The sequence below is a fragment of the Rhinolophus sinicus genome, linkage group LG06 (assembly GCF_036562045.2).
Source record: "Rhinolophus sinicus isolate RSC01 linkage group LG06, ASM3656204v1, whole genome shotgun sequence".
NCBI lineage: Eukaryota > Metazoa > Chordata > Mammalia > Chiroptera > Rhinolophidae > Rhinolophus > Rhinolophus sinicus.
The window spans coordinates 23,771,361-23,798,414 of NC_133756.1; the positions used below are offsets into that span (position 1 = coordinate 23,771,361).

Here is a 27,054-nt window from a genome sequence, read left to right on the forward strand (position 1 = left end):
AGGGGTCTGTCCAGGTTCCCTGATTATAGGAAGTGGAGAAGCTAGTATTTGACTCTGGGTCTGCCTGATTCTGGGTCTCAAGCTCTTTCCCTTTACAAAAAACTTACTCCATGTGGTCACTCCACCTTGATGGACCTTTCTTATGCCCATGTCTTGCATACTGTGGGGGATCCAGGTAGAACCCAGGCCAGGCCACACTAAGGGCTCAGGAAATGCACCTGAAGTGTATTTTCTTCAACAGGAAATACAGAGTCATCATGTGCCAGGTATCATTCTAGGCACTGGGATACAGCAGTGAAAAAAATCAATACAAAATTAATTAACTAAATAATCTCCCCTGTCTTGCTTACCTTTTGGTGCTACTACCTTTGTTTCTGGGAAAGATCTTTCAGAGCCTGGCTCAGGCATCTCTTTAAGTAATGTGCTGGCTACCAGCATTGTGTCTTTAGCTTTTACACGTGATTGTGCTGTCATTCTGTTCTAAGCTAATGGATAAATGAACTTGTTGAATAAAATAAGCAAGTAATTCATATAGTGAGTCAGATAATGGTAAGTCCTAAAGAAAAAAACAAAACAAAACAGAAAAGGGGGATTGGGAATGCCAGGGGTAGAGGATTGCAATTTAAAAGAGGTATTGGCATATAAACACCAGAATGGCAAAAATGAAACCCACACACATTGCTATGCGCTAGTGAGGTGTGAGGCCACTGGAACTCTCATACGCTGCTGGTGGGAGCATAATGGGTCCCCCCAGGAGAAAACTGTTAGCCTCCCCTGAAGCTGAACCTATGCCCACCCTAGGACACGGCATTCCTCTCCTAACTATTCACCTAACAAATGTGTACATATATTCACCAAAAGGCTAGTAGAATGGACTAGATATACTACAATGTTCATAGCGGCACATGTGTAATAGCTGGAAACAACCCAAATGTCTGTCAGAAGTAGAACAGGTACATACATTGTAGTATATTCCTACTGTGGACAATTACGCAGAACTGAGAATGAATGAAACAATGCTACTTGCAACAGCGTCAGTGAATCTCATTCACATGCTGCTGAATGAAAGCCAGACACAAAAGATAACATACTCTGTGAGTCCATTTATGGAAGTGCAACAGCAAGGAAATCTAATCTGTGGACTGAGAAGTCAGAATAGTGGTTACCCTGGGTGGGGGAGGGAGAGAGTGGATTGAAAAGGGGCACAAGAGGGATTTCTAGGGTGCTGATCATGTTCTGTTTCCTGACCTGGGTGCCAGCTACATGGATATGTTCATTATGTGAACATTTATGAAGCTGGTTACCTATGATTTATACATGTCCTTCATCTTTGTTTAACAAAAAGTTGTTTTTTTTAAAAAAAAATTGTGGTCAGGCGCTTCATTGAGAAGGTTCTCTTCTTGCAGGAGCCAGAGATAAGGAAGAGACCAACAAGAAGGAGCTGTATGAGACCAACAAGCGTTTCCTGGGGCCCTACAACCCTGTCAGCCCATGCCAGAACATTCTGCGTGTGATCGCGGTGACTGCTTGCTGCCCGTCAGCCCCGGGCCTCCCTGGGGATGGGGAAGAAGGGCAGCACCAATGCCTTCTCCTCCCCTTCCACCTTCCCAGGCCCAAGTCCCCTTCACAGGAGGCCTTCCTCGACCACACAGGCCATCCCGAGTGTCCCCAACCCTTCTGGTCTGTGCCACGGCCTGTGGGCCATGTCCCCCAGCTCTGGGGACAGAGGCTATGTCGCCCCTGGTTTTGTGGCTCTTCCCCAGAGTTTGTGGGCCCTCCATGCTGAACTCTGTGTGTGTCTGGCAGTCTTGGTGCATCTGTGTATGGTTTACTTGGGGTCTGCCCATATGTGTTAGTATCTCTGTGCCTTTGTTTCAGGAATTTGGAGACTTCCTAGGGCCCCAGCAGGTAAAGGACCTGTTGCTAGCAGCCCTGGAAGGGCTGAAAGGTGGCTCAGAGGCTCAGGGGAAGGACTCAGGAGAGATGATGCAGCTGGCCTCGGAGATCACACTCAGCTCAGTACTGGAGTGGTATCGCCACAGGGCACTGGAGGTGGTAAGGCCCCTAGGGGCAGGGGCTGGGCTGGGAGACCCCACAGCATCTGCTCCTCCCTTGGGCAGGGTACGGGTGGTTGGGGCTGAATTTTAGGAGCTTCCAACTTTCAGGTGAGAAAGAACTCACTTAACAGCCACCAAGAAAACATTCCAATCTGGTGTGGGGTGAGGCAGGGTGGGAAGACAGAATGGCTTGTTTCCAGGGAAGCAGCAGGCGCTCTGCCCTCCTCCCCATTCCTCTCCTGTTCACCCACCTCTCCTGTCACTCTGTCTTATCACCCCTCCCTTCCTCTTCCCATCTCCCTGCCCCCACACCTCCCTTGGCTTTCCCTGGGCCCTCTGCCTGTTCATGGCCACCCACTGTGCCCCAGATCCCAGAAATCATGCAGGCCATCTACGTGCAGCTGAGACACATCCAGGAGCCACGGGCCCGGGAGGTGGCCCTGTTGCCCGTCTCTCTCCTGGCTAGCTCCTTCATGACCGAGGTCGTCGTGGCCCTGCTCATGTGTCCCCTCCCATTGGACAGGTACCAAGTAAGGGGGTTGTCAGCTACTGTCAGCTACTACATCTCAGAGGGTTGAAGCAGCCCCCACCCTAGGCTGTAACTCCTTCCTTCTGCCCAGAGGAGCCCCTTCCCTCCCGAACGGCCCCTTTTCCATGATCTGTGGTGCATATGACAACCATTAAGCACTTCCTGAGCACTGCTAGGTGTCAGTGCTCCGCATGGGGTATGAGAACCCCATTCTACAGATGAGGAAACTGAGGCTCAGGGGACTTTTCTTGCCCTAGGCACCCACTGAGCAAGCAGCGGAACAAGGGCCTAAACTCAGATCAGACCAACTCCAAGCTCAGAGCTCTTTAATGATGCCATAGAAAGGAGGCCTGAGTGGCAGTCCTAACTCTGCCTTCAGCTGCTGTGTGGTTTTGGGTAGCCTGCTTTCTCTCTCTGGGCTTCAGTTTTCCCCCATAGGCAAAAAGCGGATATCATTCCTGTTCCCATCCCAGGTGGGTGGTCATGACACGTAATGCAGTCAGCTGCACTGAGCGCCTGCCAGGACCTGCGCCTGTGCAGGAGGACGTACCATGTTCTCAGCCTTCAGGAAGCTGGGGATCTGATGGGCAGACAGTGAATGGGCAGGAGAGACCAGTCTGACTACTCCAGTCTCCCAGCCCGGGAAACTCTCATTCCTTTGAATGAATAAAACAAGGCAAGATGTGCGATCCACATCTTAAGATGGTTGGTTGAGAATGAATGTAAAAGAATTGTGTAGAGCTGTGCAAATGGGGTGTGCTTCTAATAAGGAGAGTTGGTGTCATTCATAGAAGCCAAGGTCAGTGGGGATGGTGAGGGCCAGGGTGACACATCCTCTTACTCCCTCCGGTAAGAATTTAACTCTTTCTGGCTGCACTCCCCACCAGGGTATTTTCTTTTTGGAGCCACTAAATATTCAGACTCACAAAGCAGCTGGGATCACACATGACATCAGTGTTGCTCAGAATATAGTATCAGTATCAGAGATTTCTCTTTTCCAAGAGTCCTTGCAGCAGCCCATGAAGCCAGCTAGACAGAGCTGGAACAAAATTTAAGGAGGCCCTTGCTCTCAGATGCCACTTGCATGAGCCTGGGAGTAAGGGCTTCCTTAAATTTTGTGCACTAGATGCTTTACTTTCCTCACTCTAGTCTTGGCCTTGGGTCCAAGAGTTGGTCTCCTGGGACTCCCAGGTGAAAAGAGCAGGAGTTGCTCTGGCTTAAATGGCTCAGGCCTCACAGAACTAGTATCTCTTACAATAAATAACTCTATAGACTTTGCCTCCAGGGTCCCCACAGGGACAAAACCAGTCACAAGAGTCACTGCACCCCAGGAAACTCAATGCTACGCTGTCCCCATTGGCTCTTATAGTTAATTTATAGTTCCTCCCACCCCAGATGCAATTTACCAATTGGGTCATTTTTACCATAAGCAATGTTGCCTAGCAACATAGTTGACATACTATCTTTATCATGTTTCCAGGGAAACAGAGCTAGAAAGTTAAGGGAAGGTTCAAATGCTTATGCAGAGGGGGAAAAGGGTTTGGTTAACCCTATAGTGCACTGGCCTGTCAGTGCTTTCAACTCCATATGATAAGTGGGCACGCAGGCTGGTGCCTCCTGGCACGGATGCCTTCCCCTGCCTGGTATACTGCCTTCTAACGGACAGGAGTGGGGACTCCTGGATATTATGTGACAAATGCAAGATCCAGGCCCGAAAGGGCTTCTTGGCATAGGAGATGGGACAGAGGCTTTGGAGACATCAGACCTGGTGATTTCTTGACAACAACAGCTCATTAGCTGTGTAGTCTTGGACTGGTGATTTCACCTCTCGGAGCTCAATTCTGTATCTGTTAAATGGGAATAACAACCCACATTGAAAGTCTTGGTGAGAATTCAGTGACCTTGAATGGCTTGAATATCTCGTTCATATCTGTATCCCCAGAGATTTGTCTAGTGCCTGGCAGACAGCAGATGCTCAATATTGGGTGAAGTAATAAATCATACGTAAAGCACCTGGCATAATACCTGGGAAATAGGGTTTTCGATTATGTTAGTCCCCTGCCTCTTAGAAAGTGTTTTCTGGACCATCCCAGAAATTTGCTGGCATGCCCATGGATTCCATTTCAAGGGCATGTTCCCTTCTCCTTCCCCAAACCATTGGGAGGCAGGGTGGGCCCCAGTGTCCTCGTCTTGGCTAATCATCCCTGCCCCTTAACTCTCAGCAATGGAGCGGAGATGTGGAGGCAGCTGGTACTGCGCAAGCCCAGCTGTGATGCCCGAGACCTCCTGGACCTGCTCCTGACCAGCCTGAAGGAGAAGCCTGTCACCAAGAAGGGCCGGGCCTCCATCGTGCCCCTGGCGGTGAGACCTGCCTACTTACCCCTGCACTGCTCTGTCTTGCCCTCCCCTGCTGAGCTCAGCACACCCAGCTTCCAGTGCCCTGCTCTGCCACCAGCTAGTTGGCCTTGGACAAGTCTCCGTCTCTGGGCTCTTGCTTATGATCCACTACATGACAAAAATACTGCTACTTACAGTGACAGCAGCAGCCCCTGGCGTAGTGGAAATGAAATGACCTGGGATTCACAGACCTTAGTCTGAGAACTGGCTGGCTTACTCTTTTGTAACCTGAGCAAGACACTTTACCTCTCTGAGGTTCAGTCTCTGCATCTATAAATGGAAAAAAATAATACCTGCCTCATATAGCGGTTATAAAGATTAAATGGGATAACTCATTCCTTCATTTAGGTGACACAAAATATTTAAATGCTTCTTCCTGCTAGGCTCAGAGCTCAGCTCTGACTGGGAACACGGAAAGAAAGGGATCTGACTGCAGGAAAGTGGCTGGCTAGAGAGATGGATTTCTCTCTGCCTCTATCACCACCACCCTGATTCAAGCCAGCTGGATAATACCTCTGCTCATCTCCCTGCTTCCATTCCTGCCCCTCCGTTCTGTACCTCAGCCAAAAAAATCTTTGAGAAATGCACAGCTGCTCTTCTCAACCCCCTCAATGTCTTCCCATTTCCCTTGAGTAGTAACACAGTGCTGCTATCTGTGCTGTAAGGCTCTGCACCCCTCACTGCCTCATCATACTCCATGGTCCTCTTGCTTGCTTGGCTCCAGCCTCACTGTATGATGCTCAACTTTGTTAGAGCATCATACATGTCATGCTATCTTCTGTCACAGAGCCTTTGCACTTGTTCCCTCTTCCTAGACTGTTCTGTACCAAGTTAACATCTACTCGTCCCTCAGCTCTCAACGTAAGCATCATCTCCTCAGGGAAGCCCTCCAGGATTTCTCTGACCAGATCAAATCTGTGCATACTATACTTTGTTTCTCATATATTATCTTGGGAGAGTTTATCCCAGTTGTGATTTGACAGTAGTGGAGGGGGTCATTTGATTAATCTGTGACCTGCATGAAGACAGAGCCTGAGCCTGTTTTGTTCACCATGATATCCCCAAATGTGTAACATAAACCTGGCACATAGCAGACACTCAAAAAATTTTTGTTGATTTATTCAGTAAATATTTATTGAGCACCTACTCCGTGCCAGGCACATTCATAGGTTCTGGGGATTCAACAGAGAGCATGACATTTTGATGGAGGGAAGTAAATAAACAAAGACATAGGGGATGGGAGAACAAGTGGTATTACCCTTTACAGAGGAAGATACTTCTGCTCAGCAACAGTCCATGTTTCACCTGAGGTCACACAGCTAGTGAGTAGAGGTGCCAGGATTCAAACCCAGATGTCCTACCTCTGAATCCATGATCTCTCTGCTTCTCTCCCCTAGCCCATGCCTTCCCTTATTTGGGCATTCATCCAGTCCTCCTTCAATCAGTGTGTGTTAGTGTATTTTTGAGTCAATCATTCATGCTTCTTGTTCAACAAGTGTAATTTGAGCATAGATACAGCCTGGACTAATTTTTGTCTTATAGTATTGATAAACCAGTTGAGCAAGACTGAGCCAAGAGTGGAGCCTTATGGCATCTCACCACTAGAGATTTTTTCCTATACAGACTGTTTTCTGGGTACAGTCATTAGCTTTGGGCTACTGAAAAAGTGTAAAGACTTTGAGTCCAAGAGGCTTGTCTTAGCTCTGCCACTGCCTCACTATATAACCTTGGTCACTCACTTCCCCATCTTTAGCCTTGGTATTTAGATCTGTAAAATGGGTAGTAATAATGCCTGCCTTGTCTGTCTTACCTGTTGAGAAGAGTGAAATAGTGTGTGTGAAAGGGATTCCTAAGCTGTAAAGTACAAATATGAAAGTGCCATTTATTGAGCCCACATTATGTCACTTATTTCCATGGGAACAGGCCATGAGTTCTTTCATTTCACAATTCAATGCTTTTCCCTCAGGCCAGCAGCATGGGGTCTTGGTGGCACTGATCTAGAGCATTTCTTTACAAAGCATTCTCCCATCTCCCTCATTCAATCTCCTCCACACCTGTGCAGCCGGCTGGATGAGGCCCAGTGAGCCCACTTTAGGGAGGATGGATCTGAGGCCCAAAGAGGGGCGGGGAGTGGAGGAGCCAGAATGAGCCCATCACCAGTCCCCACCCCCTCCACTGTCCTCCTGCCAGTCAGAGAGGACTTGGTAAGCTGAGTGCCAGGAGGGGGCCCAGGCCAGGTCCAGAGCTGGACTGGCAGGTTGAGAAATTGGGGGGTGAGTGCATATTGGGTCCCAGGGAACCTGGTGGGCCAAACACCAACAAAACCAAGTTCCTGGGATTTAGAGGGCTGGTGTGGGGAGATGCTGTGGTCTGGAAGGGGCAGGCGTATCAGGGGCAAGGGAGTGTGGAGTGACAGAGTCCAGGACGGGTCCTCCCTGGCTCCTGATGAAGGCTGAAGTTTGTTTCTCTTGCCAGCTGGCCACATGGGGAAGCAGTAAGGGCGGCCTAGTTCAATGGCCCAAATGAAGAAGCAACTGCTGTCCCCTCGTAGTCTGTGCACCTGTGTCATGAATGAGGAAGAGGCAGGGCATGATTTTCAGATACAGCCATATCTGACACCCTGGGTTCAAGCCCCCACTCTGCCCCCAAGGGGCTAGGTGACCTTGCCCTCCCTCTGAGTTTGTCTCCTCACCTGCACAATGGAATCAAGATTCTACCTCACAAGAGGTGGGGTGGGATCCCTCCACCATGATTCTTCCAGGGGTCTGTTAACATCAGAGAAGTGGCTGCTGTTCTTGTTTTGGGGGCAGGACTCACCCAGAGAGCCAAGAGCTGGGGTGCAGTGGGGCAGGGAGTGCGGATCTGGGCTTTCCCAGCTGGGCCAGAGAAGAGCAGACCCAGGTCCGACCTCCTCGTGAAGCAGTCTGTCCCCTGCCAGGGGTGCTGAGATGATGGGCCAGGACATCCCACCAGCCTCCCCTCTGCCCCCAGGCAGCCAGCGGCTTGTGTGAGCTCCTGTCCGTCAACAGCTGTGTGGGCCGCGTGAGGCGTATCTACCCACAGCTGCTCCTGGCCCTGCTCATTCAGGTCCATTACCACATCAACCTCAGTCTACCTGGCTGGGTGGCTTCCCACAAGGACGCCAAGGACGCGCAGCCCTCTGTCTTCGTACCTGTGCGGTAAGCTGCTGCTGTCCCTCGCGGGCTGAGGGGAGGCACCTAGCAAGGGACCTCCCAAAAGTCTTTAGAGCAATTGATCAATAGAAATTAGCTTTGGGACTAGAAGAGAAAACAGAAGCACACTTTTATGAGAGAGAGCCAGTAATTTGTTCAACAAGTATTTGTGAGCATTTGCTGTATATGTCAGACTCTGCTTAGTGCTGGGCTGCAGGAGAGAATCAACCCTCCCCAGGAACTCCCCCATTTCATTTTCCTCCTCCCTCCCAGAGATATTATTTGTATTAGGTATGTATACAAGGCCCAGCCATTCAATTTAAATGATTAATTGGAATAGGTAATATATGCCCACGGCAAAAATCTCAAAAGACATTAAAAGTGAGTCTCCTTTCCTCCCCTTACCCCAGTTACCTTCCCCCAAAGAACCGGGTTCTTTCATGCCCTTCCAGAAGTGGGGTGTGCAGAGATAAGCGCACATGTTTATACTCTCTATTTTTATGCCAGTGGTAGTGAACCTTCCACAGTTAATACATTTTCACTTTTAGTATATCTTGGAGAGCAATTACATATAGAGCTGCCTCATTATTTTTTAACAACCACATAATATTCCTATGTAAAGAATTCCACTGTACCCTAATTAATTTAACCAGGGTCCTCTTTATTTAGGCACTTTGCAGCCCTTTGCAATTATAAACAATGCTGCAGTGAGTTTGCTTTCATATGTCTGTACACACACAGGCAATTGTATGTACAGGAAGAATTCCTGAAAGTGGAATGGCTGCATCAAAGGGTTTCTGCATTTAAATATGAAAGTGAAAAAGGAATATGTGGTGGAAAGAGCTCTTGACCAGAGCGATGAAAGGGGAAATGGAATACGTCCTAAATTAGCCCCCTATTTGCGACATTGCCTCCCTCAGAGGGCATTCATACCATAGTGTATGAGAGAGTCTATTTCCTCACGCATTTACCAGCACAGTGTAGTATAAAACATTTTCATCTTTGCCAGTCTGAAAGTTGGAAAAAAAAGGTATTTTGCTGTAAGGTTAGTTTGCGTGTCTCTTATCATGAGTGAGGTTGAGGCTAAAAGGCCATTTGTGTTTCCTTTTTTGTGAACTACCTGTTCTTGTTCTTTGACCAATTTTATGTAGGACTGTTGGGAATTTTTCTTATTCATTTGTAAGAGCTCTTTATATATTAAGGACATTAACTGTTTGTCATTTGTATTCCAGTTTGTCACTTAACCTGCAACTATTTTGATGTAGTCAAGTTTGTCAGTCTTTTCCTCTTTGGCTTCTATTGTGTGCTATGCTCAGAAAGGTGTACTTTGAGGGGCAGAGGGCAAGCAGTTGTGTAGCTGGGCTTGAAGTCAGAACACCTTGGATCTGAGTCCTGGTTCCATCACTTACTCCTTTGTACTTTGGGTAAGCTACTTTAATCTCTTGATGGCTTGATTCTCTTGCCTATGAAATGGGGTGATTCCTACCCCACAGTTGTGTGGTAAGGACCAAATAAAATCGTGTCACAGCATGACACCAGTGCCAAGGGCTGTGGCACCAATTCTGATTCCCCTGGCACTCATAGGTGCTACCCTAAATGCATCATCCTGACTCAGAAAGCTGGTGGGCTCTGGGGAAAACAAAAGCAGAGGAAAGTGGAGGGGGTGATGGAGGAGGAGGAAGAGAAACACGTAGTGGACAAGTTCTAAACTGTCAGTGATGAAGGTGTGACCTCTTGGTGTGGAGGGCTTCCCTCAGCTCATGTTCATGTGAAGAAGCTGGAAGAGAGCCTGAGTGCCCACCCTCACCTCTGACTCACAGAAAGCGTCCTGGGAGACAGAAAAAGAAGAGGCAGGCCAGTGCCATGCTGAAGGGCACCAGAAGAGACATGAGGTGGTACCTGGGTATAGTGGGCTGAGTGGTCGCCCCCAAAGATATGTCTACCTGGAACCTATGACTGTGGCCTTGTTTGGAAAAAAAGTCTTTCAAGATATAATTAGGGATCTTGAGATGAGATCATCCTGGATTAACCAGGTAGGCTTTAAATTCAATGACAAGTGTCCTTCTAAGGAAAGACACACACACACTGAGGGGAAGGCCCTGTGAAGAGAGGCACTGATTGGAGTGTTGCAGCCACAGCCAAGGAATGCCGTGAGTCACCGGGGAAGCTGGAAGAGGCAAGGAAGGATTCTCCCCTAGACCTTCAGAGGGAGTGTGGTCCTATAGACATCTGGAGTTTGGACTTCTGGTGTCCAGAACTGTGAAAGAATAAATTTCCATTGTTTTAAGCCATCAATTATGTGGTCATTTGTTACAGCAGCCACAGGAAACTAAGACACTGGGGTGTGGAACCCGAGGGGGCCATCAGTGCTCCAGACTCCGGTGATGGAATGGGACGTCTCAGTGAAGCTGCCAAATACAAAGAAATTGTCACACCCTTCCATGAGGGGAAATGGGTGTGGGCACCAGGCTTGCATGCCAGCCCCTGTCACACGGACTTGAGTTTGGAGGGCAGGGGAGTGGAGTCTTGCTGGACTGAGCACCATAGATCCAGCCTGACAGCGCATCCCATGACGTCCGGCTTTCGGGCCCTGCAGCAGCTCAGGCTTTGACTCGGTGTTGGATCCCTGTCCCTCCTCCCAGTGCGGGACAGGGCAACTCTTGCTTCACTTGGATGGGAAAAGCCGGGAACCTTCAGGAAGTTGAAGCTTGCAGAGGGGGTGTTCAGGGAGCCAAAGGAGATGCTCCGCCCTCAGCTTCCTCCCCAAAGTGTCCCCTCTGCCTTTTAACACAGCAGCGCGGGCCTCATTTGGGGGCTTTTACAGGTGTATCTTTGAGAGTGAGGGGGTCCCTTTTGTTAAATTTTGGAGCCTGATTGAGGAAATGATAAAGCAGACGAGAGCACAAACTAGTAACTATGCAGCTGTGTTCAGAAGCTTCGGCCTAAATCTACATCCCTCATTGGCTGCACAGTGGGGCACTGCAGGTCTGGATAAAAGCTGTGACCCTCTGAAACCTCTAAGTCAGGTTGTTCCCTGTGGCGTTTCTGAGCCCTGAACTCCACGCTGTCTCCAACCCAGTTAGTGAGAAGGCGATCAACTGCCCCTGGAGATGGGGACACCCAAAAAAGAGAGGGTGGTGAAGTTGTAGCGATAGCATGCACAGGTGGCTCATTCTGTTTTAAAGATGCTAATGCTTGAAATGGAAGTTATAACCTTCCTTCTCCAAACAAAAACGAAAACGTATAAATCTCAACTTGGCCATTCAGCCAGTGCTTGGAATTTCCTGGGCAAGGGAAGGTAGGGAGTTGGGAGAGGTAGGGAGGGTGAGCCCCAGTCTTTTAGGGTGGACAACACCTGGAGCCTGTCTCCCTTCGTGTGTGTGTGTGTGTGTGTGTGTGTGTGTGTGTGTGTGTGTGTGTGTCTTCAAACTCTAGAGGCATTGCTTAAGGGGGGCTGTCACTGACAGCACATGTTTCAAAGAATCAGCACAAAGGTTTTATAATTCTGAAAGCCCCTGGCTTAGGAGAAGCTCAAATTTTCACACTGGACTAATATTCATTACAAAACCAAAAATGTGAAAATGAAGAGCAAATTCCTCAACATTTCCTGAGTTCCGAAATGCTTTGATGCTTTGTCTTGAATCATGAGAACCACCAGCTCTCGGTATCACTTGAGGTGTAAACCTTATTCTGCACGTTGTCAGTTTTCATTTGAAGAAAGGTTTATACACACATATAAATGTATATATAGCAATACATATACATAGCCATACATACGCATACACCTGCAGATACCTCCGCAAATACCCAGTACTATACCAGGCACGCAGTAGGATGTCAATTCATAGCAGTGCCCTCCTCCTCCCTCACAGCAGGGCTTCTCAGGAGGAGCTTCCAAAGCACAGAGGCGGGCGTCCCAGCCTGGTCAGTACAAGTTGCACAAGCTCCCCAGGGACTTTTGCTGTGCATCTAGGTTTGGGAATCACTCCTTAAGTGTCCCGAGTGGATGAAGGACTCCAGGTTGGACAGGAGACTGTGTCCAAGCGAGCAGAGAGTATTGTCTAGCCATGGGCTTCAGGAGAGGTGGAGGGGGAGGGTAGGCAGGACGGGGGGTGGGGTTGGGGGTGGGGTTGGGAGGCCTGGCTGTGACCTATCCTTCCAGTAAAGAGGCTCAAGTGAAAAGGGAGGGTAAAGAACCAGCTCCAAAGGGAGGGGAATTCTGCTTCTGTTTCCTCTCTTGTTCTCAAAGCGAATCACAGTAAAAAGCCACCCTTTGTGGGTGCACTGAACACCATTATCTAACAATTAACATGGTGGAGAACAACTTACCTGGCCAGATGGGAGCTGATGGTGAGAGAGGCTGGGGGGGAGGGAGGGGCGGCCTCTGGGGAGGAGGGTGATGTGAGGTCTCAGCCCCCTTGTCTTGGCAGCTGGGTGGTCAAAGTGGTAAAAACCCTGCTGCTGAAGATGGGCTGCTCATACGAGGCCACCTTTCTGGAGGACCAGGGCGGCTGGGAGCTCATGGGGCAGGCGGAGAACCACCATCGTGGAGTGTCGCTTCTGGCAAGGTGAGGCTGGACCTCCTCCCCTCCCTCACCTGGGGCAGGGTACAGGGGGAGGGGAGAGGCCTCAGTATCTTCAGACAGATTTGGGTTTGCATCTCTCTCTGAGCAAGACCCTTCTGTTAGTCCATCGTCTCTTCTCTAAAACCAGCAGAGTGTTGCCTATCTCGGCAGGTAGACAATACAGATGTGAAAGATGGCATACACTCTCCGGAAGCAAACTGTGGTTATCACAGCCCCTGGCAACCACGGAGTGCTTAGATTATGTACAAAGCACCTTTCCTCCCCGCATTTTGTATTTAGTTCCCACACCAATGCAGAAAGGATGGGATGGCTGAGTAGTTCAGAGTGGCCTTGGAATCGGTCTGTCTGCGTCTGAACCCCAGCTAGCCATTTCCCAGTAGTGTGACTCAGGGCAAGTTACTTCCCTGTCTGGCTCTCAGTTTTCCCTTCATTGGTATGGAACTAATATTAGGACCCAATTCGAGATTTGGGGTGAGGGTTAAATAAAGTACTTGGAAGAGCCCCTGGCATATGGTAAGAGCTCAACACAGGATAGCTTTTACTATCATTGTTTTGACTGGTGGGGCAAGGATTACTAATGCAGAGGAGGATGCCAAGGTCCAGAGAGGGACACTTATGTACCAAAGGTCACACAGCAAAAGCTGGGAAATGACCTGCTGACCCAGACAAGGGTTCTTTCCCCCAACCACACATAGCCTCCTATCGTTTCAGGAGGGGACACCTGATTTCAGTGATGCGACTTCTGTAGGAATAGCCTTGCACCTGAGTGCCCAGGATGCTGCTCTCCTTGGGGAGTCTCAGGATACATTTATTGAGCACTTACTATGCTCTAGGCACCATGCAAAGAGCTGCATATATGTGGATTATTCCATTTAATTCTCACCATTACTGATGAGTAGCCCTATTGTTATCCCAGTGTTAGCCCTGAGGAAACTGAGGCCCCGAGAAGTTTAGCGACTTGCCCAAAGTCACACAGCCAGGATGTAGTGGTAGGGCCAGGACTTGAACCCAGGCTGTCTTATTCCAGAGTCTGTGCACAGCTGCCGCACTTCCCTGGTTTCACTGATGAATGGAAGGAGCATAGCGCAATGGTTCTCAGACTTGAGCGAGCATCAGAATCATCCACTGGGCTTGTTAAAACACTGATTGCTTGGTCCCACCCCAGAGTCTCTGATCCAGTCGGTGTAGGGTGGGGGCCCGAGAATGTGCATTTCTGATGAGATCCTAGGGATGCTGATACTGTTGATCCAGGGACCACACTTGAGAACCCCTGACTCGGTATAACAACCAAGGTAGCTGGAGTGGAGAACCCTGGGTTGGGGCCAGCCCTGCCTTTTTTCCACCCCTGTGACCATGGCAGGTCACACTTGGAGCCTGTTTCCTCATCTATGAAAATGGGTGTCATGACAGTAATCTGGCTCGAAGCTTACTGGTGAGGGGCGAATGCAATAACAATGTGAAAACATCTGGCTGCTGCCGGCTGCTTCGCGAGTGGGTCCTCACATGCTCTCCTTCCTGTGTCTTCCTCCTGAAGGGGTCCTGTGCAGTCAGGGGTCGTAAGCCTGTCTCTCTTACTGATTTGCCTTGTGTCGTTGGGCAAGTCACTTTCCCACTCTAAGCCTCAGTTTCCGCATCTGTAAAACAAAGCAGACTAGATAGCCTGTGAGATTCTGTCCCGGTGGGAATCGGGAACGCAAGAAACCAGGTGACTCTGCCTTGTCCAGAGTTTCGAGACCCCCACCAGCAGGCCTGCTGGAGAGCCTGGGGGACTGCTTCCTCTTCCCTGTGCCAGGGCCATGGTGTACTACTCCTGCCAGGAGCTGTGCCGCCTCCTCTACCTGCTCATCCCGCTCCTGGAGCGAGGCGACGAGAAACACAAGATCACCGCTACCGCCTTCTTCGTGGAGGTACAGACAAACTGGGCTCAGGGTACCCGGGGCGACTCCAGGCCTTCCCCTGAGCAAAGGCCTCAGGTCACATTACTGGCCTTTTCTCCTGTGCAAACAGTACTTAACAATTTACAGTCGTGAGCATGATTTCTCTTGAACATGAAGCCCTCCCTCCTCCCTCCCTTTCTCTTCCTCTCTCCACCCCTTTACCCCAGGCTACCCTTCCCAGACTCCCCTAGTGCCCCAGGCAACCACCGTCCTTTGCTGGACGCTGCTGTGTGCCTGGCACCAGATTGGAGATATAAATAGAAATTTGACTTCACTCTGCCCTCAATGAACTCTTGGTGTAACAGAGGAGACAGAGGACACCCCGATTATAACATGGGATGTCAAAGAGTGACATGTGCTATGAGGGGGGCCGTCCAGGCTATGTTGGGACAACAGGAGACTTGAGGTGGTTGGATAATCAAAAAAGACTTTCTGAAGGAAGCGGGTACTGGGGGGTGTGCTGGGGAGAGATACGTCAGGGAAAGATTGATAGGGTCAGACTCAGAAGGCGAGACTCACCAATAATAACAGCCAACATTTATTGAGCAGTTATTACCTTCCAGGTACATTCTAAGAGCTTTACACATATTGGTTTATTTAATCCTCATACTAATGCTATGATGCAGATATTATCCTACCCTCATTTTAGAGGAGGAAACTGAGGCACAGATTGAAGTAACTTTTCTAAGGTCTCGCAGCTTGTAAGTGAAAGATTTCAGGTTTCAAACCCAGACCGTCTGGGCTCTTAAAACACACATGATCTCATTCTCTCTTTAGAGTGTGTGTGTGTGTGTGTGTGTGTGTGTGTGTATGTGTGTGTGGCGGGGGGAGAGGGGGAATACATGTGCCATAAAAGTTACCATTTTTACCATTTTTAAGTGTACAGTTCAGTGGCATTAAGTGCATCCATATTGTTGTGACTGTCACTACCATCTATTTTCAGAACTTTTTCATCTTCCTTCCAAAACTGAAACTCTGTACCCATTAAATACTAACTCCCCCTCACCTCTCCCCCTGGCCCCTGGCAACCAACATTCCACTTTCTGTCTCTGCGAATCTGACTATTCTAGGTTTCATATAAATGGAATCATACATTATCGGGCTTATTTCACTTAACATAATGTTTTTATGTTTCATCCATGTTGTAGCATGGGTCAGAATTTCATTCCTTTTTAAGGCTGAATAATATTCCGTTGTCTGTATCTATCACATTTTGTTTATCCATTCATCTGTTGATGGATACTTGCAAAACCCGCTCTCTTAACCCGCCCTTGCGTGCTCTTGTGACCTGCTGGTTGTCATATAGTGGGTCCGAGCTATCATCAGGGTCTGTACAGTGGGGCTCAGAGGCAGAAGGCTTGCTGTCTGCTCCAACAGTGGAAGGTTAAGGAAGGCTTCCTGGAGGAAGTGCCATTTGAGCTGGGCCTTGACAGGTGAGCGAAATTTATCAGATAGACAGGAGGCAGCATGACATTCCAGGTACTTCTTGCATCTTTTCTGCCTCTCCACCTGGACTGTGAGTCTGGAGAGCAGGGACCAAGTCAGGTTTGCATTGCATCCCCAGCCCCAGCCCTGAGAGGGCCCCAAGAAGCAGGGATTAAACGGATAACAGAGGGTCTGAATGAACACTTTGCCTGGCTCTGGCACCAGCAGAATGTGTCACCTCCAGGACAAGCGTGGGTCTTGGGGTCAGGAGTTCTGGTTTCCATCCCCAGCTCTGCTGGGTTCTACTTCTAATTTCCCACAAGGCCCTGATGAGGAATGGGAAAGTACCATTCCTTGAGGGCCTACTAAGTGCGCTGACCACTTTCATATGTTAATTACCCCACTAATCTGCACAGCAGTGGTTCAAAGACAGATTTATAATGCTCACGTTTAGGTGAGGTCAGGAGCATTTCTCAAGGTCATGCAGCTCACTCAGTCCAGAGAGATTCAGACGGATCTACCTGACTGGCTCCTCTACACCAGTCAGCCTCGTAGGAGAGGTACTTCTCTTGAAGTCTGTTAGTGGCTGCGACATCTGTTCCTTGGGGAGGTGGTGGAGGTTAGACCTTGCCAGACCTCAGGGGATGCTCCCATGTCTACCACAAGGTCAAGGACGCTAGGCTTAACCTTTCCCAGCATTCCCCTGGAACCCTGAGCTGTGGCCCTTCTTCCCTGGAGCAAGTGTCCTCCCCCAGGTTCAGTGCTTCTCCCACTCCCCGGAAGAGATGGCCTGTTCCTGGCCAGAGCCGGGCCTGCCACATTTACTGTGATGCTTTGATGTAGCTCAGATGTCCCTCCCTGGCTACCCCAGCGCCCTATGCTGTGACTGTCTTGTGTATACTCGCTTCTCCCGATGGTGAGTGAACTTCTCAAGGGAGCTGTGTGACCTTGGGCAAGTCACTGAGCCTGCTTGTGCCTCAGTTTCTTTACCTATAATATGGGGATAATGCATTGCCCATCTCGTAGGGTTTTGATGAGGATTCAGTGAGTTCATGTAAAGCACTCAGAACAGTGCTAGCACATAAGAAGTGGTCTCTGCGAGTCAGCTCTGTTGCTAATGTTAGTGTTATCATTACCCTTTAATGTGTCAATAGTGCCCATGGCCCTGTGCCCAGAACCTGGTGCAGAGCAGACCTGAGTATCTCTTGTATGGATGGGTGGAGGGTCGGCTATGGGCGGGGCCCTGCCTTTCCTGTTCTTTCTCCCCAGTTCTCTCTTCTCATCATACAGACACATGGTCTCAACAGTTACAGTAAATGTAGGGCACTGGAGTAGGAGGGAGAGGTGATTGTGAGGACGGCGAGGCAGAAATGGAAGACCTATGGCTGCGATGGGGGGGAAGGGTGACAAGGAAGATGAAAGTGATGCCTGTTTTGGGGCTGGGACGATAGGCAGGGTGCTGGTGGTGCTAATCCTGCAATGGGGACCAGGAGGAAGGGCAATTCTAAGGAGAAAAGGAACCAAATTGCATGTTTTGTGCAATAGTGTTACTGAAGCACATATTCCGTATCACAGCTTGCATTAGGTAATGGGGACCCAAGGAAAAACACTCATTTGTGTCCTCAAGGAAACCCCGAGTGGGATAGGGGAGGCAGACGCATAAGCAGATGAGGGCACTAAGGTCTCCCTGGTCAGGGCTCCCAGATACCAAGATGGGGGCCATCACCCTAGGTGAAGCCTGGGAGCAGTTAAACATGGCTTCATGGGGATGGGTCGAATTTTGGATGGGGCCATGTAAGGTGGGGGTGGGGGCTAGAGTGGAGGTGGGTGCCCCAGCAGAAGGGCATCGTGCCCGCACTGAAGGGACAAAACAGCCTGTGTCATTGCACAAACAATGAGCGGCTTGGTTAGAAGGTGTGAACCAGACCCCAGAGCAAGCAGGCAATGTGGAAATGGGGGGCTCTGAGCTGGAGAGTGACACGTTCAGTGACATGAGGTGCCGATGGACATTGGGTGGAGATGTCTGGTGAACTATTGGTTTTCCAAGTTGTTAGCTCTGGACAGAGGCTGAGGATGAAATATAAAAACATTGTGTTAAGTGAAATAAGCCCGATAATGTATGATTCCATTTATATGAAACCTAGAAATAGAGACTTGGGAGTTATTAGCCTAGGGACAGCAGTTAAAATCCTGAGTTGGGGGGGACTAACCAGGAGAGTGAGCAGAGAAGATAGGGACCAGGGCTGCCATCCCCGAGCACTGGGTGGAAACAGAGGAGCCACCGGCTATCATTAACCAGACCTGCACTGGCCAGTACGATGGCCACCAAACACACGGGGCCTATTGGGCCCTTGAAATGTAGCTGTCTGAACTGAAATGTGTTGTAAGCATAAAATTCACACCAGGTTTCGGGCTTGGTTCGAAAAAATTTTTAAGCGTTAAATATATCAATTTTTATATTGGTTACATGCTGAAATGATAATATTTTAGATATATTGGGTTAAATAAGATGTGTTATTAAAATTAATTGTACCTATTTCTTTTTTAATGTGGCTACTAGAAAATGTAAACTTCTGCATGCGGCTTGCATTGGACAGCACTGACCAGACAGCACTCGCTCATGCCCCGCACTCAGCCCCTGGTTACCTAGCGTGTACTGCCAGTGCATGGGGAGCCGGGAAGGGGGCTACCTGCCCCTTTGGCCCAGGGACTAATTACCGGTACTCTTCAGCTCCTCCAGATGGAGCAGGTGCGTCGGATTCCTGAGGAGTACTCTCTGGGGCGGATGGCAGAAGGCCTGAACCATCGTGACCCCATCATTAAGGTGCTGTCCATCCGAGGCCTGGTCATCCTGGCCCGCAGAACTGAGAAGGTGAGCAGAGGGCAGAGGAGAGCCCGGCCCAGCCAGGCCTTGGGCGGGTGGAAGGATGGAGCTGGCCATCGTCAACTCTCAGATGCTGGTGGCTGGAATCAGAGCCCTTTTCTGTCCCTGCTTCAGTTGTCCCATCTGTAAAATGGATATCCCTTAATAATTCCCTACATACTTTATGTTTTTAAAAATAGTTTCTAATCCAGATTTTTCACAATGACCCTAAAGGCAGTGTGTGTAGGTGAGCCTGGGGGTGGCAGTAATTATTCCTGTTTTACAGATGAGAAAAACAAGGCCAGGATTGTTGTGGCATCATTAGCATTTTAAAAAGTGCTTTGTTTTTGTCTACCAGCCACTGTTACAGCTTATATTTGGTAGCAGGATGAAAGGACAGGACACAAAACTAACTAACAATACAAGGAAGGGAGTAGACAGCGAAGGGCCTCAGGTATCCAGGCCAGGAAGGAGCCAGCGAGGCCAAAGAGGGCTTTGGGGAAAGCAAGAGCTTGAATGTGGGCATTCCAGGCAGGTGGGATGGCGTAAGCAAAGGCCTGGAGATCGGACTTATTTCACCAAGTTCTCAGTGCATCAGAGGCTGGGTCTCCCACCTGTTAGCCCAGGTAGGCGCCCCCATCCCAAATGCTCCTGCCTCGCAGACGGCCAAGGTGCAGGCGCTCCTGCCCTCCATGGTGAAGGGCCTGAAGTGCATGGATGGGCTGCTGGTGGTGGAGGCAGGCCACAACCTCAAGGCCATCTTCAAGGGGCAGGAACGGAAACTGAAAGACAGCTCGGTCTATGTGGAGGTGCTGCAAGTGCTGCTGCCACACTTCACTGATGTAAGGAACCCTATGGGGGTTGGGAGTGGGAGGGGTGGGGTCAGCATGTATAGGCTGCTTTTTTACTACCCTGGGGGCTGCAATAGCTGCCATGACCCGTTGGGACCTGGGCAAGGCTGAGTCAGCGCAGGGGAAGGGGCACCGTGCTCCAACTGGTCCATGTCTTCTTGTAACTGGTTGGCACAGAGAAATTTCCTTTTCTAATTGGTTCTCACAGAGGGAGCTCTTTTGTAATCAAGTTTTCCAGGGGGAGCTTTTTTTTTATTGGTCCTGGCAGAGGGGGCATTTTTCCACTTGGCACGAAGGCACCTTCCAGGTGAGCAGGAGCCCTGGCTGGCAAGAGTGGGTGGAGCTTCAGACCTAGGCCCTAATGAGGGGGATGCCAGCCTCAGATCAGCCCCCCCCCCAGGTGGCCTCCACTGTTCTCTGCCTCTGTGCCTCTTGGGCCTGGAGTGCCCCATAGAATGAGTGGCAGGAAGGTCACGGTGTCTTCACATGGAGCTCAAAGGCCCAGGCAGCCTTTTGGAGGAGGGAGCGTGCCTGAGCCTCTGGGTCTTTCCTAGTCACGGGAGGACGTGCGCTCCTCCTGCATCAGCCTGTATGGCAAGGTGGTCCAGAAGCTGCGGTCACCCCACACTCCAGCCATGGCGGAGCAGCTGGTCAGCGCCTTGGTGCCTTTGCTGCTGATCATGCAAGAGGGCAGCGCCAAGGTGGGCCAGGTGAGTGCGCGTAGGCACTGGGCCTTGTGGGTGCACCTCCCTTTATGGACACTGATCCAGAGTCACTAACGATCTGTTGTGGGAATTCTGTTTTCCAAAAGCACCCATGTCAGGATTCCTCCTCAAAACAGTCAACTTCACTTGTACATTTCAAATAGGATTGATTTTCCAAACTCCCGTTCCACGTAACTTATTTTCTGGAACATGTTCTGGCTGTCCTGGAATGCCACAGCTCGGGTATTCTCTTCCTGTTGGTCCCCAGAACTGTGTGAAGACCCTGTTCCGCTGTTCTTGCTTCATGGCTTGGGAATTGCCAAAAAGAGCTTATAGCCGGAAGCCCTGGGACAACCAGCTGCAGACAGTGGCCAAAATTTGCAAGTACCTTGTGAGTGATCCCAAGACTATAGTGGTTCCCTATGCGTATGTTGGAGGTGGGCAATTCTTTCCTTTTCTTTTCTTTCTTTTTACATCCTGACTATCAATTCCACGACCGCCCACAAGTTATTGGCTTCTGAGTGTTCATCTCCGTCTCTGACTTCTCTTCTCATTCCTAGCATGCCCTCTCCAGGAGCCTACTGACACCTGCTCCATTGACCCACATGCACTGCAAGCTCAGCATGTCTCGTCTGAACTATGGCCTTCCCATTTCAATTCTGCTCTGTCCCTTTAGATATCCAAAGCTGAAACCTAGACTCATCCTGGACTCCTTCGTCCCCCTCACCTTCCATATTGGATCAATCTTAAATGTCCTAAATATCTCTGAATCTGTTTTGCCCTCCCCCTCTGCATCATCATTGCCTTTAGTTCAGGTCATGGATGTCTCTCAGCTGGGCCATGGGTCCCGCCAGCCACTGGGTCTCCCAGCCTTTAATTTCATCTCCATTGGCCACCCAGGTCACCACAGTGATCTGGTTAAAATGCGCGTCTGCCTGTGTTATATTCCTCCTCGAAGGACTTCATTGGCTCCCTTTTCTACAACAGTAATTCCCAGGGGTATTGTCTATGACACCAGTCCTATAAGATATGCCCCACCGGGGAGAAAAGAAGTTGTAAAACAAATAAGTTTGGGAAATACTGCGTTGTCATCTTCTTCTTGGAGATTTGCAATGTCATCAGCTTGTGAAAGGCTCTGAGATTTTCTGTGCTGAGGAAATGTTTCATGGTTGTTGAATTCAAGGTTTCTCAAACTTATTTAACCATAGAACCTCCTTTCTAGGTAACACCTGAGAACATCCTAAGGTAGGAGAGAGCCACAAACACACAGTGCCAGACACAACCCAGTTCCTCATTGTAACATTGGGGAAGCTTTGCCATCTAGTCGCATCTACCTTCCCTGTTGTCATGCACTGAGTTCTCCAGGATGCAGAGTCTGAGACAGAGATACGCATGCAGGAGGTTTATTAGGAGTGGAAGGAGGGCTGGGAGCAGGAGTGCAGAGGGTGAAGTCAAGGCACAGTGTAATTTCAGGGGCGGTCTCAGCCAGCACTACGTGAGATTCCCCAAATTGGGGCCAGGAGTCAGGTCTTTCCAGTCCGCTGGGTGCCAGCCACCCTGGGAAGGGTTGTGACCTGGAGCCAGCAGTTCTCTTCAGCTGAGGCAATCTCCATAGCTGGGGGAATAAATGTTTCAACCCCAAAGGGAGATCTTGGCCTGGCATGCCAGCATCCCCTACACCAACCTAAGAAAAACATACAACGTAACAGGTTGCTGGTAGGATTGAGGAAAGGGCTCAACACCACCATTATCAGTGATGCTCAAAAGCTCCTCAATCCAGTGTCTGATATTAGCATCATTTTACAGAGCGAGAATAAGGCCTGGAGGAAGTGTTTGGCCAGGGCACTATTCAAATACCTACAATGACTGGTGACTGGGCAGAGAATAATCATGAGTGACGTGGAAGTGGTAGTGCCTGTGGCAACCTGGAGGGCCCACTCCTGTTAAAAACATAGGTGGAGTTTTCCGGCTCAGGGTGCAGACACTCTTGCCAGGTTGTCTGGTTTCACACACACAAAAAAACCACTAAAAACCCAGATTTTTATAAGACATTAATTAGTAATCAATTTAACTTGCTTAAAACACTGTGCTGGTCATCGCTCGACAGGCCACTTGTGGCCCATGGGCTGCAAGCTTGTGATCTCTGCATTAGACCCTTCTGGATTCTCAGTTTCTGCTTTCTAGGTGTCAACAGCTTTGCTCATATGAAGGTCAACTTCTAGCCTTAGCTTTAAGAAGGGGTTGATACCCTATTCATTCATTCATTCATCCATCCATCCATCCATCCATCCATCCACTTTCTAGGCACCTGCACCATGCCAAAGCCCTGTCCAGGGTGCTGAGGACTCTGAGCTGAGTAAGATGGCTCCTTCTTTTGGGGGAGCTCTGGATCCAGTGGGAGAGACAGGTATAAATAATCACAGCACAATGTCATAGGTGCTGTGACAAAGACTGCAAGATGCTGCAGAAACATAAGGGTGGTGGGATCAGCTCTGACTGAGGGTTGTGCAAGGCTTCAGGGAGGAGGTGGCTTCTGAGCTGAGAGCCTCAGGGATGAGAGGGAATTCATCAAGTGAAGACAAGAGGAAAGGGCGCTGCAATCAGGAGCACTTGCTTGTCCCCCAGGCTCAGATCTGGGGAGAGCTGGGCCACATCCTGGGACCGGACCATAGTGTGAGCGGTGGGTGAAGACAGTGGTGGAAGTTGAGGCCGAGAAGGAACATGACATGAGGGCCCATGCCACACCCAGGATTTTACTCCCTGACGTGCAGCTTGTCAACAGAAGAGTGGTCAGATGAGATTTATCTTCATTTCGCTCAACAGCCTCTTAGCAGGATGCCTGCCCCCTAGATTCTACTTGATCAAACTCATCCTAAACACCACTGCCAGATTCTTTTGCCCCAAACATTGCTTTGCCATTGCCCTATCAAGAATGAATGCTGACTTCCTGTTTTCTAACCCACATGTAAGCTGTATTCCTGTCTTACTTTTCGGGGTTTTAAGACCCTCCTAACGCTCCATTTTATTCCCAACTACTCTGCAACTTGAATCCTTTACCTGGTCAGACCTGTCTCCCTATCGATTCTGTCCCTCACATGCCATGTCCATTCTCCCCTCTCGCCGGACTTGCATTTTAGAACTTTTCCTTCCAGCTGCAGCAGGGGCTGGGTTGGAATAGGAGATCTCCAAGGCAGGAGACCACTGAAGCGATTATTGTCATCAGCTAAGAGAAGATGAGGCCTGGCTTCTGGGGGCCAGGATGGGTGGCAGAGAAATTTAGGAGGCAACAGCCAGGGCTTGGCTGCCTGATAGGGTCACCATTCCTAGCTTCAGGAGGGGTGGATGGATAATTAATCCCTCTGAGGGCCCAGCACTCTCAGGGGTTCTCTTTGTCCCAGGTGAACACCCACAGAGACAACGCCTTCACATTCCTCAGCCAGAGCCTGGAGTTCGCCAAGAATTCCCGGCCTTCCCTCCGGAAGGTCTCAGTCATGTTCATAGGTAACGTGCCCTGGCACAACTAGGCCTGTTGCTGGGGCTCTATATACTCTCCAGTGTGCTTCCTACCCTTGGAAGGAAGCTACAACCCCTTTTGGCAGCTGGGTGGATGCCTCCCTTTGGGTGCGAGGCTTGGCCAGCAGACAGTCATGGTACAAATTAGAAAGGTCTTCCCTCCTCGAAGATCACTGTTTGGAAAGTGAGTCCCAGGCTGGATTTTGCCTGGAGTCCTTGTGCAGTCACAACTTTGGCAACTGTACCAGCAGAACTACTGTCTCTCCTGGAGAGCAGTTTGGGTCCAGGCCCAGCAGGAGCCTGCCATGGACTATAGCAGGAGGGCCAAGTGGCATAGTGGAAAAGTGAAGTGGAATCTCAGTTCCACGATCCCCTTTCTGAGCCTCAGTTTCCTCATTTGTGAGATGGGGATGAATTCCTGTTTCACAGACTGGATGAAAATATGTTTTAAAAATATGAAGCCTGGCACATCAAGGTGCTCACTCAATGTTAGTTACCTTTATTCTTCTATTTCCCACAATCCCAACCTCTACCTCTGTGGGGAGAAAACCAATAGCAGATTCCCTTCACCCAGAATCCCCCACAGGACCTGTCTGATGGCACGCTGGATATGTCTCCTCTCGCTACCCCCTTCTCTCCCCCACACACCAGCCCCAAGAACCAGGAGACCCTGCTGCAAAGAGGCTTGGAGAGGATGATGTGTCCAGCCCCCCACTTTGTAAAGCGATGTTTCCTTCAGTATCTTTCCCCAAGTCATTTGGGATTTCTCATCCATCCAGTCATCCGTGCATCCCTTCATTGGTTTCTTCAGCAAACAGTGGTTGATCCTCTACTCTGTGTCAGGCACTGTGCTTAGTTAGAGACAAAGAACCCATCAGGAGGTGAAGCTAGTGGGTGTGTGTGTGAAGGTGGCTGTTGGCGTGATCCGAGCTGGGACAGAGGAGCCATGCCTGGGACCGGGGGGAGCCCTCAGAATGTGGGCGCCAGCTCAGAGGCAGCTTCTCACATGGAGTGACATTATTTCCTAGCTGCTAATTTCTCTAAATCTTCCCCCAAACTAATCACTTCTAAAAATATTAGTGTTTAATGCCCCGGAAGTTTCCTCTGTGCCAGGTCCTATGCTGGGGAAACAAAGCTGTGCAGTGCCTGCCTCTGCCTGCAGACAGACCCCAGCATGGTGTGGTGCTTCCAACCTGGGGGTGGGGGCGTGCCGATCTTTTGTGAGGCTCTGAAGAAAGTTAAGAACACTTTCCCTAGAAAAATGCATATATGCATACTGTGCGTGTGACTTTAGGAGTCTGGGAGACTGATCCGCCTACTCCCCACCCCAATGGATCGAAGGGGAAGGAAGCCCTGATCTGGGGGAGAGATTCATAAATCCCAAGTAAAATACAACGTGGTTTATACAGAGAGAGAGAAACTCTCAGGCACTGTGGGAACCCAGAGAGGGGCCTAACCTAGCTTGGGGGTAGGTTCAGGAAGGATGTCCTGGAGGAGTGACTATGTTAAACCGAATATTCGAGGAGAAATAGGAACTAGCCAGGTAAAGAAGTGCAGGAAGGGCCTTCTGAGAGGTATGAGCCCTTTAAGGATCTGCAGGTACTTTGGGAGTCGGTCTGGGAGCAAGGAATGGGTTGGATAATATTGCTGAGGAGCTGGATCTCATCCCCTTCCAGGAGCCCTGCCAATAGCCTGTCTGGAAAGTATGCCAGGCACTTGGTGTCTTTCATGTTATTGTGGCTCAAACTCCTCAGAGAAGGGGCAGCTCAGGCAGCACCTTTACTAAGTCTCACATGAGGACACTAAGGGCCAGTCTCAGGGACCAAGTCTTAAGGACCAAGGGGATCACCGAGCGCTGCCCCTCAGAGTTGGCTGCAGCCCACATCCTGCCCCTGCCCTGGTGCCATTCCTGCCTGCTGGACCTGCCACCTCGCCCAGGACTCCTCTTGGGGAATCGGTCATAGGGTGCAAATGAAGTTCTCGTTTTGTGCTTTTATTTGTGGGGCTGAAAGAGGGTGGGGAGAACTTCTCTGAGGAGGTCTGGTCAGAGGGTGGGATGGGGCTAGGGTCGGAGTCAGGAAGTAGATGTGCTCACCTCTTGGATTATGCTCAAGGGTCCCTGGTTCCCTGCATGGAGAGCATAATGACGGAAGATCGTCTGAATGAAGTGAAAGCCGGTAAGTTGTACCCTGCGTTGGTGAGACTGCAGGGAGCAGTGAGAGAATGAGTAGGCCCACAGTCAGTAATAGGAAAGGGCAGAGATAGGTCCTAAGGCAAGGGTCCTCAGCTCAGTCCAGTTGTGCAAGTCTCTATCCAGGCGAGTGCATGGTAGGTACAGTGGGGTCACCAAGACACAGAACATAGCCCCACTCTAGGGGAGCTTACAATCTTAAAAGCCAGGCTCAGGAAACCAGACCAAAATACCATTTAGTGCAAGGCAAGTAGTTCAGACTCTTAAGGGGGCCAGATTAATTTGCTAACTGGGGAAGCTGATGAAAGCATGAAGGTAGGCTGGGGCAATTTAAGAAGGCTTCCTGGAGGAGGCAGGTTTTGACTCAGACTTTGAAATGTATGAACAATTTAAAGAGCTGGGAGGAAGGTAAGATGACAGATGCTGAGCAGAGAGAGACTAAGCCAAGGCATGGATGTGAAAAGGAAGGATGAGGTGTGAGACCCATGTGGGGACCTGGTCTTAACAAGTGGCTCCTCCCCTCCCCCTGACTCAGCTCTGGAAAACTTGAGGCACGACCCGGAAGCATTGGTGTGCATCTACGCGGCCCAGGCCCAGGACAACATCCTGGCCAGCTGCTGGCGGAACTCCTGGCCACTGCCACATGGGGACTCCTGGGTATGTGACCCGGCTACCACTCACCGCTGGAGCCCGAGCTGTGAGAACCTGCCCACTTCCCACCGGCGGCGCTCCTGGATCATGCAGGCACTGGGCTCCTGGAAGATATCCTTGAAACAGTGATGTCCCAGAGCCCCCAGCCCTCAGGGGAGGCCATAGTCCCAGCCATGC

At 50.0% G+C, this 27,054-nt stretch overlaps 1 protein-coding gene across 1 annotated transcript in view; it reads left to right on the top strand.

Moving 5' to 3' along the window:
• Positions 1-27,054, top strand: part of MROH7 (maestro heat like repeat family member 7) — a 44,996-nt gene extending 17,942 nt beyond the window's left edge. The window contains exons 9-22 of the mRNA XM_019742859.2: positions 1,407-1,519; positions 1,879-2,055; positions 2,426-2,580; positions 4,809-4,947; positions 7,975-8,162; positions 12,587-12,724; positions 14,535-14,649; positions 18,836-18,976; positions 19,630-19,809; positions 20,373-20,528; positions 20,791-20,913; positions 23,921-24,023; positions 26,150-26,212; positions 26,762-27,054. Coding sequence (XP_019598418.2) covers positions 1,407-1,519; positions 1,879-2,055; positions 2,426-2,580; positions 4,809-4,947; positions 7,975-8,162; positions 12,587-12,724; positions 14,535-14,649; positions 18,836-18,976; positions 19,630-19,809; positions 20,373-20,528; positions 20,791-20,913; positions 23,921-24,023; positions 26,150-26,212; positions 26,762-27,006 — 2,036 coding nt within the window. The 3' untranslated portion in view covers positions 27,007-27,054. The remainder of the gene's footprint in view (positions 1-1,406; positions 1,520-1,878; positions 2,056-2,425; positions 2,581-4,808; positions 4,948-7,974; positions 8,163-12,586; positions 12,725-14,534; positions 14,650-18,835; positions 18,977-19,629; positions 19,810-20,372; positions 20,529-20,790; positions 20,914-23,920; positions 24,024-26,149; positions 26,213-26,761) is intronic.